The 15,896-nt window shown below is 39.9% G+C and overlaps 1 protein-coding gene across 10 annotated transcripts in view; it reads right to left on the bottom strand.

The window, feature by feature from the left end:
- The window catches only part of LOC308662494 (growth hormone receptor-like), a 161,204-nt gene that overhangs the window by 23,488 nt on the left and 121,820 nt on the right, over positions 1–15,896 (bottom strand). For 7 of the 10 annotated variants that reach the window (XM_081318366.1, XM_081318365.1, XM_081318370.1 and 4 more), the window contains 6 exons: positions 13,657–13,786; positions 9,886–10,052; positions 8,763–8,941; positions 6,852–7,014; positions 4,369–4,459; positions 567–636 (listed from right to left, as the gene is read on the bottom strand). In XM_081318366.1, the coding sequence (XP_081174492.1) occupies positions 567–636; positions 4,369–4,459; positions 6,852–7,014; positions 8,763–8,941; positions 9,886–10,052; positions 13,657–13,786 (800 nt within the window). The remainder of the gene's footprint in view (positions 1–566; positions 637–4,368; positions 4,460–6,851; positions 7,015–8,762; positions 8,942–9,885; positions 10,053–13,656; positions 13,787–15,896) is intronic. The other 3 variants (XM_081318369.1, XM_081318373.1, XM_081318374.1) reach the window with 1 other exon arrangement.

The raw sequence follows: 15,896 nt of genomic DNA, 5'->3' as shown, positions 1-15,896 counted from the left end.
CTATAGGCATGGCAGTAGCATTTACTGTATTCAGACAGAATTCTTCAGTTTCCTAATTAAAAGATCGTGCAAATTAGGGCCCCAGACCTGAAACTTGAAGTTTCAAGGATGGAGGAAACCAGAAGCCATTTTAGACCCAATATATGTAACATTTATTTCTGCAGAAGTCTATAATACTGGTAAAGGTGGAAGGAAAGAGAAAAGATGAGGACAACTAGCTACAAGATAGATGAATACAATTACAGAGGTGATGGATGCATCCTTGGAAGTCCTGAAGAATCAGTTTGGGGACAGAGTGTGCTGGACAATTTTTTTTATTTATATAGTCACCAAAAGTTGACACCAACTTGATGGGACATAATCAATCAAACAATCAATCTCAATCCCTAACTGGAAAGAATGTTTTTAATAAAGGTGTAAACATTTATTACATAAACTTATGCAACTAATTGGGCAACACTTTTCCTTTGATATTAGACCATTTTAGAATATTTAATCCATCCCTGCTATGCAGACAAACCTTCACGTATACTGATTTTGTACAACAGCAATCAATTTCTCATTACCTTTAAGAGGTCTGGATCAATTCCTTTAATTTTGGGCACTGGAACAGGAGGAAAGATCAGTATTTTCAGCCTTAAAAAGAAAGATTAACATTTAAGTTCTAGGACTTCTAAACTGCATCAAGAATAATACAATAAAATTGCTTATTTTGGTAGGATGGCTGTATCTTGGCAAATCCCAAACGGGCAGTTTTGGAACCCCAAATATGTAAAATTCTGAACTGTGCCATTTCAGACTGTCAGCAAGACATCCTATTCAACCTCATAAAAAAGCCTCTGATTTACAGAAAACTAAGTAATCTTAAAAATATTTAGTTCAGATCTACTGCTAATATGTTGCACTCAAAACCCAGCATCTTTAAATAACTCCTTTATTATATACTACAACAACAACAACAACAGCTTATGAATACTAAATTTTGCTTTAATACGTTTTCAATCTAAGCTTGGAGTTCCAGATTTTCTTGGATAGACTCATCCTGTCATATTCTAGTACCCATGATTTAGAATTTCAATTATGGGTCATTAAAAGGTATTTGTTTTTCATGTATTAATTTTGCCAATTTGTTCAGCAATTTAGCTAATTGGTCTTCTGTAATTCTGTACTTTTCCTTTGACTTCTAGCGTAGTTTCTGAGAACAATGAAGGTATTTTAATGTTTCCTTTGGCTTCTTTACAAAGGTGCATTCTCTAAGCAATTAAAGAGCAATATGCTAGCTTTGGGCAATTTTAAACACCTTTTCTTTCTCCCTCCATAGGAATTAATCCAGTGCAATTATGATTTTAATTAAAAAGTCACTTCTTATTTCCCTTCAGTGGGAGGGAATCTTTTATCTTGCCTGTAAGCATGGTCTAATTCAGGGGTGTCAAACTGCCGGCCCGCGGGCTGGACACGTCGTGACGAAACCGCGCCCACCCCATTGCCGGCAATGGGGAAAAAGCTCCATGACGTCGCAAGTTTGACATGTCTGGTCTAATTCATAATACTTTCCCATAAAGCTGCCAATAGCTGTGCGGTTATCCTAATTGCTGTACTCAGTATGCAAACCTGAGTGATGCTCAACCAACTCAGCAAATACTGTCTAGTAGGGAAGCTCCAGCACACCATCTTGGCAACCCTTCAGAGACCCACCATGCAAGAACCGCAGCTATTTTGTTGAATTTGTTCTAGTGTCACCCGAAGACACACTACACAATAACCCTGGATGTGCAAACTCGAAGAGTTTGAGACATAACGCCAGGGTTATCTCATGATTAAAACTGAAGCATAGCATAGACCTTTCTGTAGCGTTAGGAACTCTGGATCACAGAGAACTGCCCCAAGAGATGTGCCTCCTCTCATATCATCCAGTGCTTCTCAAGCTCAAAAGTTGCCTCTCAACAGGATAGAGGTATTATCACATTCACCAGAAATCCATTTACTAATATATCAAAACAAGGATGGGCAAGCTGAAAATATTCCAATGTACCCCTCAAGTTCTTTTAAAGCAAAGTTTGCAAATAAGACTCAATAATCAGGCCAAATGCCTGAAAACTGAATATCTTTTCATTATAAAGTTGGTTCAGCCTAATCTGAAGAAGAGAATTTAAGGGTGGGGAGAAATGGGGTGGGTAGGGAAAGTGGTAAGAGAAAATTCAACCAAAATGAAGTGCTATTTCTTCTAGTGTTTCAATTGCACCATTTCTCACTGATATTGATACTATTGTTTAGATCCCTTTTCAGAGCTGTCAATGTTTTCTTTATCTTAGGGAATACCAGGGTAGGAACAAGATGTATGTGCTATGTGGATGCTTCAAGGACTGGGAGTTTCCTGCAGGAGGCATGTCTACCATTCCTTCTCCTTTTTCTCCTCCTCCTCCTGGCTATTGGCTTATAGGTTTTTAATATTAATCCCGTCTTTGAATTCAACCCTCTGAAATAGAATCCATCTCTGTGGCTCCTATCTTCATTTTGACTGGAGATCCTCCTGCTCTTTATTCTTTCCCATAAATATAAATAGCCTTCATTACTGAAGTCTCATTTGCAGCTTTCATCAGTATTCCATAATTGCTGCATGATTGTTGCTTTTCCCTTATTTCTGCTTCATCTTTTGGACTTATACAGATGAAGCAACTGGCATAGCTGTTGTCATGATATCTTCTTAAGCTTTTGAACTTACCATTCAGCAAGCATGACCAGTGCTAAAATTCTTAATATTTTGAACTGGTGATTTACATAAGCAACTAGAGGCTGCCCAGAAGGCTATTCTAGTTGTCGACATTTAAACTGAGATGGAGAGATTTTAAATAGAGCAAATGTATAAAAGGAGAGGTATCTTTATTTCTAAGTATTTTCAAACTTAAATTCAAGAAAACATTCAAGACGCTCATATAGACCAACATGCTTTTAATTTATTTATTTCTCAACAAATGCAAGCATATTTATGTGGGAGAATATTAATATGGTAGAGTATTCAGATCCAAACCAGCATTCTGAAATGCTGAAGTCCAGATTTGTATCCTAGCTAACTAAAGAATAGTGAAATGGGTGCAGTCATTATGAAGACGTCCTAGCCAAGGGAATAAGCCAGAATTCTCCCTTCAAAATATTCTAATTTTTTTACAGAATGACAAATTGATAGGCTCCTCAGCTCAAATTTGGCTAAAGCTGGGCAGACACTTTTTTAAAAAAATCCGATTTATATCCCGCCCTTCTCCGAAGACTCAGGGCAGCTTACAATCTAAGAAGCACAAATCAATGTGCTTAGCAATAGCCTTCATTCTATGTATATGCCTGCTTATTAGGGCTTCCCTCCCCCCCAAGCAGCATTATTACAAAGTCAGCTTATTGCCCCCAACAATCTGGGTCCTCATTTTACCTACCTCGGAAGGATGGAAGGCTGAGTCAACCCTGAGCCTGGTGGGATGCGAACCTGCACTAATTGACAGTGACAGTGCTTATCTAGTAAAGAATCTTTATTAAGGACTCAGATGAAGCCACTCTTATTTCCACTGTTTTTGATATGAGGCCTTTCCATTGTCTTGAGTTTCTTAGGCTTGGTATTAAGGGGCAGCTGAATGGTGGATGGTAGAAACATTGGCTCTCTATGTAGCACCTACAGTGCCGCCTTAGCATGCCCATTCTAGACTCATGGAAATCTCCAAGAATGTTATCTTTCAATTTCAAAATGCTGATGTCAAAATAGGAGAAAATGGATTGGAGACCTAGAGTTAAGGAAACCTAGAATCTTTATGACTTCAATCATACTACAAACAGGCTAATGGGCTGTTGAAGATTAAATCAGTTCCTCATCATCAAAGGAATGAGAGTAAAAACAATTTCAAGTGAGGACCAACGCTCCTTCTCATTTCTGCCATTCCCTGAGCAGGAAAAGAATGGTTTTTTCAGCTTTTCCCAAACCAAGCAGAAATTTGTGTGCCATAAGACAAGTATACAACTGAATTGCAAATGCATGTAACAGTGATATTTTAAAATGTTTACATATTGCTTAGTAAAGGTACAAAAATTATTATACTTCAAGTTATATTTTTAAGTCATTTCTGACTGCTAGCAACTATCCCTGCAGTTTTCAATAGTTCCTCATTTCAATATCGCCAGTAAAGATTATTTTGGTCCTTGCATGACCATGATCTACCATTAGTCATAAAACAATTTTTCTGGAAAGAGTTTCTGAACATCCTTTTGCCCTGATGAAATAACAAATGTAGTTGGGAGAGCCAGAATATTCTGTCAAAAATTTCTGTTAGAGAAAAGCCACAGAAAAAGGATGACTAGATTAGAGGTAAAAATCTACCAAAAACTTACTTTTGTTTTTTAGAAAAGAATACAAAGGACAGCATCATCATTATGCCAACTATTCCAAAGGCCAAAACCAAAGGCCAAGGAATTTGGAATTCTGGAAGAAAACAAAGTAACAATTAAAATGTGACATTTGCATCACTTCCCAGTTTTGTTTGTGTTTCTTTGATCAACAATTTGCTGTTTCATGCTTGTTTAGAAAATATCTGTATGTCATCTGTAGATTTCCCATATATGGCATCTACCTAGTAAGTCAACTAGGTCCTTCTTATTTAGCTCTCCCTACTTTGGTCTAGTAGGGATGCGGTGGCTCAGTGGGTTAGGACGCTGAGCTTGTCGATCAGAAGGTCGGCAGTTTGGTGGATCGAATCCCGAGTGCCGCGTAACAGAGTGAGCGCCTGTTACTCGTCCCAGCTTCTGCCAACCTAGCAGTTCAAAAGCACGTAAAAATGCAAGTAGAAAAATAGGGACCACTACGGTGGGCAGGTAACAGCGTTCCATGCGCCTTTGGCGTCTAGTCATGCCGGCCACATGACTGCGAAGACGTCCTCGGACAAGCGCTGGCTCTTCGGCTTTGAAATGGGGATGAACACCGGCCCCTAGAGTCGGAAATGACTAGCACGCATGTGCGGGGGAACCTTTACCTTTACCTTACTTTGGTCCAGATACATGGCATTTCAATGCCTACAATTTTCCAGTGATTATGCTATCTGGGTATTAAAATCTAACACCATTGGGACAAAAGCATGCTGTAAGCAACATTCCTTTTATACATTCACAAGATGTTACAATGCACTACAAAAGGAATGATACTTGTGGTACAATGATGCTTCTGACATCTGCCTTCCTTTTTCCTCCCTGTGGATACTTCTGATTTGAATGTAACAAGATTGGGAAAACCTGATCTAACTGAATTCCATTAATACATTTCTAATCCAGTTAATAACAGTGATAGACATTTCTTCTCTGCTGTAAGAAATTATGTGCTGATTCATATTCACTGGGGCTTTTTATTTTTTTACAGTATTTGCTCAGAATTCAAATTCATTTCATGTAACAGCAGTAATATCAGCCCACCAAAGCATGGATATCAGATAATGAGACAATACTGGCTATTTAATAAAGTTCCTCAAGCTAACTGTTCGGCTTCTAAAGTTTCACAGTTTTCAGAGTTTCTCTTGTTTTTTCAAGTCAATTTTACGTTGGAGAGTGATATATCCAGGAGTGATTCAACATTAATTCTCTAATGAGAACTCCCAAAATATATTCTCAGATGCTCTTGCAAGTTTCAAAAGTTGGAATTTAAATGTATTTTGAAAGCGTCATTGTGAGGAACGGGGGGAGTGACACTGATTTTTGATATGTTTATTGTTTTACATTTTTGTTGTACACCACCCAGAGTCTCTTCTTGTGAGATGGACAAGCATATAAATTTGCTAGCAAGCTAGAGCTAGCTAGCTAGCTAGCTACAACATATCTACCTGTGTAAACAAAACCCTCTGCCCATATGTTTATATCAGACACGGGCATTCTACAGCCTGCAGGCGCATCCAGCCCTTTGCCTTTGGGCAGCGTCAGCCCTATTAGTTTGACCCTCCACAACAGTTCCAGTTTCCCTTTTGGCCCCTTGGGAAGATGAATTGCCCACCCGTGATTTACATGATAGCTTCTGTCAGCCCTCCCAGGTGAAGCAGAGGGGAAATATGACTAGATGAGCTAAATCAACTTTATTATACGGCTGTATCAAAAGAATCCTACAAATCTGAAAGTACAAATCTCCTGCCATCTTTTTTAACAGCATGATGATTTAGAGCAGGTTCTTTCTAAGTTTTTTTCTCTGACCATTAAACTACTAGGGCACAGGTCTGCACCCCGTGGCTCTGGAGCCGCATGCGGCTCTTTCAGCCGTCTCCTGCGGCTCCCAGTCCTCTGCCATGTACAGTCCAAAAAAAAAGTGGGACTAAAAAAGCTCAACCAATCAATTCAAATATGCAAGGTAGGTGCATATCTCGCCTTGTCTCCACTCTTCAGTCAAACCCTGTTCTGCACATGCGCACATGTACGCGCATGCGCACACATTTTTTGCGTCTCCCAGTTTTTCCTTTTGTGAGGGAACTGGTTCCGAGTGGCTCTTTCACTGTTTCAGGTTGCTGACCCCTGTACTAGGGGCTTCTTCCTCTGTTGACTGATCGTTCCCTAGATAGCATCTCTTCCCCTCATCTTCAAGGTCATTCTCACATAACATTACAGCTTCTCCCCAGTGCTACCAGTTCAGTTGCTAGCACAAATGGGATAAGAAGCATGGCTAAAATTTCTGTGAATGGTTCCTGTTCCAACGGGAAAGCTGGGTTCAGAAGAATTTGCACGCAAATCCTCAAGCATCTCATACTTAATGAGCCATATGGGCATACAGCAATTTGTAGTGAGTTCCAATGTGAGGTGTTAAGGAATTATTTCGAAGGCAATATCACAGAATATGTTTTTCTCACCTTCCTCACATGGCACCAGTCCTTTTAAATCAAATGACACATACAGCAGTTCACTGAATTCACCATAAACGTCAGGTATTCCTTTTGCTCGAACCCGTATCTCATAGTCTTGGCATGTCTTTAAAGAATATACTGGAACTTCGGTGGCACGTTTTGGATCCAGCTGTAATAAGTACATTGAATCTCCTCAACTGATTGTTGCTACTCAAAAGCAAAAGCATTCTTTAAACATAAAACTTTATTCAAAGAGGCAGAATTAGGATCTGAGTGTTTTGAGATTATAGAACAATCTTTCTTAAATTTAACCTGATGCTTTCCACATATGATAGTTTTCAATTCCCAGAATCCTTAATTACATGTAAGAAAAAAAGACCACCTGGGAAATATTTATCATGTATTAAATTGAGTATCACCTCAATCTGTATTGTGGATTAGAGCTAATGTATCAGCAAGTGGTTCTAATACTTTTCAACTTTTTAATCAATGAATTGAATGAGGGTTGAGTGGACACTAAAGAGTTTTGCAGGTGATGCAAAACTGGAAAGGTTGACTTTAGAAGAAAAAAAAAGAGATAGTTTGAATGATGGGCTGAAATGGAGGGAAATTTACAGAGAGAAATTCTACATCTAGCTAAGAAAAATGTAGGGCACTAATATGGGATGGGACAGACATGGCTCGTAAAAGTAAATGTAAAAGGGTTTGGGGATGCCATTGTTGATTTCAAGTTAACATGAGCAGAGGTGAGATGCAACTGCAAATAAGTCAAATGCTAGCTTGAGATGCATTAACAGAAGCATAGAAATCAGTTCATGGAAAATATTTTTGCCACTCTACTTTGCCCTGGTCAGATCCCACTTGGAATACTATATCTGGTTCTGGACATTACAATTCATAAAAAGGCAGTGACAAATTAGAGTGAGTTGGGAAGAGGGCTACTGAAAAGGTGAAGGTTATAGAAACAAGCCCTATAAGGAAGAGTTAAAGGCTTTGGATATGTCTAGAGTCTAGACTATACAAGAGACTGCGGAGAGATATGATAGCCATCTTCAAATATCTGAAGTGTTGTTATGTAGAAAAGGAAGTGGACTTATTCTTTGTCACCTTAGAGAGCAAGATACAAACTAGTATGTTAAAACTATAAGGAAGCAGATTCAAGCTAAACATCAGGATGACTGGAACAGGATACCATATGGTGACATTTCCTTCACCACAAGTCTTCAAAGAAATTGTGGGATCAACTGTCAAGAGATGTTCTACTGGATCCTCTGACCAATGTTTGAATTAGATGACCCCCAAGATCCCCTTCAACTCTATAAATCTATATACTGTAAGTGCAGATACTTACACTAATGCTTAAATGTGAAGCCATTTCTTTTCTTTTAAGGCAGGCTGTGAACTTGATTGCACAAGTTTATTTTCTGGACTACATGGCTGAAGTGTATATTGCTGATGTCATACAATGCTTATTTTTCAAGTTCAAGCCATGCCTTGGCCTTATCCATATGCAAGAAGGATGTAGAGAAGCAGAGGAGAAAACATCAAAGTTCTAATAATAGTGGAATCTTCATTTATTAATATTAAATACTGAATACATGAGGCAAGGGATGAAAACGCAGTATGAGAAATAGAAAGAGATATCCAAAATTGTGGAAGTATTAAATTTTGTTGCTAGCCCCACTTGCAATATATATTACATAGGAAAATTGAGTGTTTTATAGAGTCTGAGCATATAACTCACTGACTTGCAATTCTGCAGATGTACCTATGGTATTGGTTTCAAAGTATTACCCAAAATGTAAATTACAAGTCTTTAAGTTTTTGCAGATCCCTGATGTTTATCCCTCATTCCCAATACCTCTGGATGGCCCCTGGTTGGGGAAGGTCTATAAGTTTTGCTCTTGCAATACATACTTCATGCCATTCTGTTGCATTGACATCTTTATACTGAAGCTGATAGAAAGGTATGATCCATCCATTTTCAACATCTGCAGAGGGTGGAGGCTTCCAAGTAACCTGAACATCAGTATAGACGCCACTTGGGCTGGTGTTTAGCACTGTCCAGTTCAGCCCAACTGGAGGATCTGGAATTACTGATTTAAACACATTTTTCACAAAGTTAATCAAAAGGTCATCTAACAGTATACCTTGTCCATCCATCCATCCATCCACATCAACACACGTTATAAATACACACAGTATTATTTAGAAAAGACTGATTGTATACTTTAAAATACTTAAAATATTTTATGCACAAATTGAACGTGTATTGTGAAATTGTGTTGAAGATGGGTAGTTCCTATGCATAAAAAGCAGCTTGGGATTCTGACCAGGAGTGATCTTCTAAGGCAGGATGAGGAATAGCATCTGAGGAGTTATTACAATCCATTAACTTTTTCTTAATGTTCCCCAGGATATGACTGTGACATTTTGGCAGCACAGTTATTGAAAAATGGTACCAATGCATTGTTTTCCAATTTGAGGCAGGACACACATGAACACTGTATCATAAACCCTAAAATAGTTTTCATACAGTTGAATAAGATGCCACCCTTATACCTGGGACAGCTCCCTCTCTTATCACTGGCACTTCCACCTTATGTAGAGTACTGACCACACCTGCTTCAAGCTCTCCCATTTAGCTATTTTAATTTTGAATAGGGTCTTGAATTGAGCCACTCTAATGGTGAGCACTGATTTTAGATCTTGCTCTCAGCCCAACACACTCCACAGGATTGTTGTTATGGGAAGACCTACTTAGAACTTACTAGAACCAAACTGAACCTGAACTAAACCTGTTAGACAAGAGCAATAAAGTCATGCTTCTCCAAGTTATAAAAAACAGATAGGCAGGAACTGGGAAGCATACGTGACATCTTTATCCAGTTGCCTCTTGAAAAAGCAGCTTTGGAACAACCAAGACCTGGATGACTGAGAATCTCCATAGACATATAGCTGTGAACTTTGGGACTTGTGTGTGAAACTTTTGCTCTAGTCTACGAAGCAAAACAGAGGAGATTCATATCAAAAAAATTACCTATATCCTCCACCCGGAAATGTTTTTCATCATATAACTGATCTGCAATGTAAAGCCGAACAGAGTAAGGGACCCAAATGGAGGTGAAGGATATATTGAAGTAACAGCTGTTTTCACCAGAAGTTGTATAATCAGGACAGTCTTTCCATTCTTCCTCCTCACTCGACCTAGAAATGATAAACCAAATAATTAAGATGGAATTAAAGAACTGGAAAGAGGTAGATAGAACCTTTCCGATTACCAAGTTGCAATCTTATTGACAGGCTTCTGGCATGGCATCTGTTACCCCCATCCCTGTCCAGATTCTACTGCATTTGTACTAGATCACTGCCAGTTGGCATTGGCCTCCCTCTTCGACCCATCATTAGTTTAATCACATTAATGCAGGAACTGAATAGGGTGACCTGACATCAAGCCTCCGTCAAGTATCACTATGTTGTTTTGACTGCCCCTCCTCTCAGATCCCATTCTGCAGGTTCATTAGACCATTAGCTATTTGAACTTGGGACACTATTGGTCAAATTATCATTGCCAGCTAGAGCAGTCTACTGCCCTAGTGTAAATCCAATGAGTTTCCAATGTTGCATTGGTACCACAACAGAACGATGGCAGAAGAGGCTAACGAGGGGCAAAAAGGAATCGGATGTGCCCATACCAATCTGGGAAAAACAATAAGCTCTTCTTTGTTTACTTCTCCTGGTACTCAGCACACTTTAGTAGAATGTTTTTACATATCTTATAACTGTCCTCGAACAGTGTTGGAATAAGGGGGAAAACAAATAAGCAAATAAGCATTAGTTGAGTATCATAACACTATTAGAGATACTGACCCTCTTAGCAGTTATTATATTAATTTTTGTTTAAAAAGAGGAAGGGGAAACCTGCGGCCAGCCCAGAGAACCACAAGTGTGGCTGGGTATAAAGCTTCCTGTTTTCCATTTTTGTGATTTTCCAATTTCTAATATCTCAAATTTGCTCCTGGAAAGATATATTATGTTAGAAAGGAAAAGACAGGGTTGAACCAATATATATATATGAATATGTTCTTCACCCTGGGAAAATGCCTTATCAACCTCTCTGCTTACTTATTGCTAAATGAGGTAGCAATATTTTGAATGAGAAAAAGAGGGTATTCTTGTATTTTAAGGCTTCACAACAGGAATGCCAGTAGAGATGACAACAAAAGACTCTATATACAAAATATGCGATGACGACACGGCCAAGCCTGTCGGGTATTGTTCAAATTATGTGTAAACATGAAGTGCACTCTCATCGTGTTCCAAAGCAACCTGCCCAACAATTTCAACTAACAGGATCTAAGAACAGTTGCCTCCATCCTTTAGAATATTTTACTCTAAGAGATAAGATGGGCTGCCACTCCTTTGGCCTTTCGGAGCAATGTTAAGACCTGACTCTGCCAATGGACATGGCAGGATCAGAGTGTGATCCAACCTTGGGGATGGCTGGTGGCTTAAGGGTATTCCCTCCACCTTGTTAACCCCTTAGCCTTGTCAATTTCTTAACTTTGATTTTTTTTAAAAAAACTTTTATTTTGTAAATTTTAACCTTGATTTTTTAGAAGTCCGGTTTTAACTGTGCTTGACATGTTTTTACATTATTTTATGATGCTGTTTGTAAACTACCCTACTACCTAAACTACCTAAATTACTCTATTTAGGTGAGATGGACAGTGTAAAAATCAATCAAACAAACAAACTAATAGGTTTGTGTGCTCAAGCCATTCTCTCTGTGATGTCCCGTTGCCTGGAAGTGGTACGGATCTGGATGGGGAAGAACAGGCTCCAACTCAACCCAGCCAAGACCGAGTGGCTCTATGTATCGGCATCTCGTGTTGTCCAAGATTCACCATCTTTGGTTATGGGGGGAGAGGTGTTGCCTCCCGTTGATAGGGAGTGCAACTTGGGCATCCTCCTGGATGCACGACTCAATTTAGAAGACCATATAAGGGTCGTGGCCAGGGGGGCATTTGCCCAGGTTCGCCTGGTGCACCAGTTGCACCCCTATCTGGACCGTGATGCCTTATGTACGGTCACTCATGCACTCGTTACCTCCCGTGTAGATTACTGCAACGCTCTCTACATGGGGCTGCCCTTGAAGGCCACCCGGAGGCTTCAGCTGGTGCAGAATGCGGCCGCAAGGGTTGTGATGGGAGCATCCCGATACTCCCATATTACACCCCTCCTGCGTGAGCTGCATTGGTTGCCGGTTGCCCTCCGCTTAGGCCTGGGATATTTGCTGGACCGTCTGCTGCCAGGAACGACTTCCCATCGCCCTGTGCGCTCACACAGAGAGGGTCTCCTCAAGGTGCCGTCGGCCAGACAATATCAGCTGGCGACGCCCAGGGGGAGGGCCTTCTCTGTAGGAGCACCAGCCCTTTGGAATCAGCTCCCCCGAGAACTTTGGATGGCCCCAGATCTCCGGTCCTTTCGTCATGACCTAAAGACATACCTTTTCCAACTGGCCGACCTGGACTGACTTTGGGGGTTTTAATTATGTTTTTAATTTTTACTGGTTTTTAGTGGGGCTTTGTAAAATTTAATCTCTTTTAATATTTGTATTTATTGTTTTTATTGTTGTTTTTATTGTTGTTAGCCGCCCTGAGTCCTTCGGGAGATAGGGCGGCATATAAGTCCCATAATTAAATTAAATTAAATTAAATTAAATTAAATTAAATTAAATTAAATTAAATTAAATAATTAAATTAAATTAAATTAAATTAATTAAATTAAATTAAATTTACTTTACCATGCTGTATGCTCTGGGCTCCCATGATAAAATTGTCACAATTTGTTGGCTTTTTAAAGGGGAAAACATTGCTTGAGTGCCAGAAAAGCTAAAGACAACTGCCTCAGGTATGGGTTGGGTTCAAGACAGGATGAAGGCAATGAAAATGTGATAACTTTGCATGTGAACGCAACTAAATATCTGAGTATAAAAACCCTGGAAGATATGGATATTACAATATACACTCATGGATCAGCCCATACATGAAGAAGTCAATCCTCAAATTTTTAAACAAAATTCCATGAAAAATGAGTCTCCTCTCTTGAATATTTTGTATGCTTTTCAATATATTCAAAAAAGACTTTGTTTTCATGTTTTGTATGAATAAATTTTGTTTTCCCTAACAGATTCCATTCTCACAATTATGTGTAGATGTATAAGGAATTTGGTGGAACTGAATGATTTGATGGCCATTAGATGGTTCTAAAAGAGCATTACAGAAATTCATTAAAAACTACTGATGATTGTTAGATGCAATAGCCCAGTGGAAAGACAATGTGTCACTGGGATTCCAGAAGCTAGGGATTATAAGCAACAATATTTTAAACTTTATTTAAGAATTTCCTGGAGGCATCTGGTTGCCCAAAGTTGGAGGTGGAAAATATATGTTTGGTTTTCTTCATTAGAACTCTTATTTTCTTACAAAGTCTGTTTTACGTGTTGCCCACCATAACATGGTTAAAAAACCACTTTTCCTTTTGTCTGAACAAGCAAGATTAGTCTGGAAGAAAATTACAGCCTCCTGTTATCCAACCATGACATTAAACTTGGTTGTCATTTAATGTGTCAAACAGAAATTGATCTTCAGATTCTCCATGTCACACAGTTATGACTGGCATAGACAATTAAGTATGAAAAGAAAGATGTGCTCATAATTGTAAGTAGGTCTTTAATTCTGCAGTTTCAACAAAAAATGGAACTCATTTTAGATAACATTTTTCAAGGAGATGATCGATTTCTCAGTACCTTGTTGAGTATAGTAGTTGAACTTTTCCTGATTCCAATTCATGAGGAAAATCATCTGTATTCCAGTAACATGAAAATGTTTCCATTTCAGGTGATCGACACTGAATTATATGTGGCTTCCCTGAAGCTGCTGTAGGGAAAGGAAAGGAAAGAAAAGAAAAGAGAAGAAAAAAGGGGGGGAGGGGGAATAAGAGATGTTCAGACACAAATAAAATTCAGAAACCTGAGACTTACACATTACAGGAAACCTCAAAATTATCTATACATGTAATTCTCAACTTACAACAGTTCATTTAGTGACTGTTCAAAGTTACCACAGCACTGAAAAATGTAACTTATGACCGTTTTTCAGTTATGACCTTTGTAGCATCCCCATGATCATGTGATCAAAATACAGATGCTTACAAATGGTTCATATTTATGACCGTTGCTGTGTCCCAAGGTCATGTGATCATCTTTTGTGACTTTCTGACAAGCAAAGTCAATGGGGAAGCCAGATTCACTTAACAACCGGGTTACTAACTTACCAGCTGCAGTGATTCACTTAACAATTGTGGCAAGAAAAGTTGTAAAATGGGGCAAAACTCATTTAACATATGTCTCACTTAACAACAGAAATTTTGGGCTCAATTGTGGTCGTGGGTTGAGGCCTACCTGTAGTGAAATCCAAATTTTGCTACTCAAAATTGATGTGTATTTGTTTATTATTAGATTCACTGTATATTGTTGGGGGGGGGGAAATAGGAGGAGGGTCAATTATCTACTCTGCCTTTAGTTATAAAGATGGGATATAAATCTAATAAATGAATACCGTATTTTCCGGCGTATAAGACGACTGGGCGTATAAGATGACCCCTGACCTTTTAGAAGATTTTCAAGATTTTTCATCTTATATGCTGGAAAATACTTACATGCCAGTTGCCAAGTGTCCGACACAAGCCCGATTCAGCCCCGTCTGATGCAGATGGTGCAAAGCCTCCCTTTTGAAGCCCAAAGGGGCTTTTCCTTCCACCCACCCTTTGGAATAAACGCAAGAGCTGCGTTCACACAATGCGCTCTTCCAGGTCAGACTCTGCAAACAGCATGCCAGAAGCCGCAACCACCGCGGGAACTCCGAGTCCCCGCCTTTCGGCAGCCTGCACAGCCAAGCGCAATCCGGCTTTGAGAGTACATTTGCAGACGGAGCAGCCGCCGCGTCTGGAGCCAAGCCCCGCCCAGGAGGCGGTCGGTCAGGCGGGCCCGGAAGATGCGCTGGAGAGCCGGGCTTGGGGCGGCCATGCCGAGGCTGGCTGGCGAGGGCCGCTGCGTGGTCTGCGGGCGCCATGGGCGCCAGGCCGCCAAGTACCACTGTGCAGACTGCCTGGAGAGATAGCGGGTAGCAGGGTGCGCTCTGCTTATGCTCAGATGCCGCTTGGGCGAGGGGCTTCCTGCCGCTCCTGGGGTCTGGCGTTTGCAAGGGGGAGGGGAAGGGGCTTAGAGGCTCTTGGGGGTGGGAAGGGAGAGTAACGTTGGAAGGGGGACTGGACTAAGGAGGCTTGAAGTTGCTTTGCAAGAACGGGGGCGCTCGATTGATTTATGTACTATTTTCCGGCATATAAGACGACTGGGCGTATAAGATGACCCCCCAACTTTTGAGAAGATTTTCATGGGTTAAAAAGTCATCTTATACGCCGGAAAATACGGTAAGTATTGATTGTATATTTTCCATGTAGTTTGACACTTTTAGTTTTCATAGTAACTTGTCCCTTAGTTTTGAGTGATGAATGTTGTTTTGACTTTTGGGTAGTTTTTTTTACCAAATGGAAAATACCTTGTCAAATACATCTTTGCTGAGAATCTGTCCTTGATTAGACTAAAACAACAGCCTTTTTACAGATCTTGAGAAGGGGGTTGGACTAGAAGACCTCCAAGGTCCCTTCCAACTCTCTTATTCTTTATTATGCCGTTACATAAGTTCCTTAGCAGAACAACTGACCTCTTCTCCCTGCCTCACTTAACTCCTCCCCCTTCCCCAATTTGTGAGTTAGCAGAAAAGTAAACCAACATATATTTTGCTGTCCTCGTGGCTAATCTCTGTTGACCTTTGTTGCCTGTAACCAGAGGAGAAATTATCCTTATTTTATATTCTGGACAGGCTACCATTACATACTTTCTTAATATCATCTGAAAAAAGGTCCATACAATACTCTCTGCAAACCAAGTTGGGATAGGTAGCAAGCAAAATGAGAGAAAAGGCTCTT

Source organism: Vipera berus (genome assembly GCF_964194415.1).
Source record: "Vipera berus genome assembly, chromosome: 2".
Lineage (NCBI taxonomy): Eukaryota > Metazoa > Chordata > Lepidosauria > Squamata > Viperidae > Vipera > Vipera berus.
This window is presented reverse-complemented; position numbering and strand designations above follow the sequence as displayed.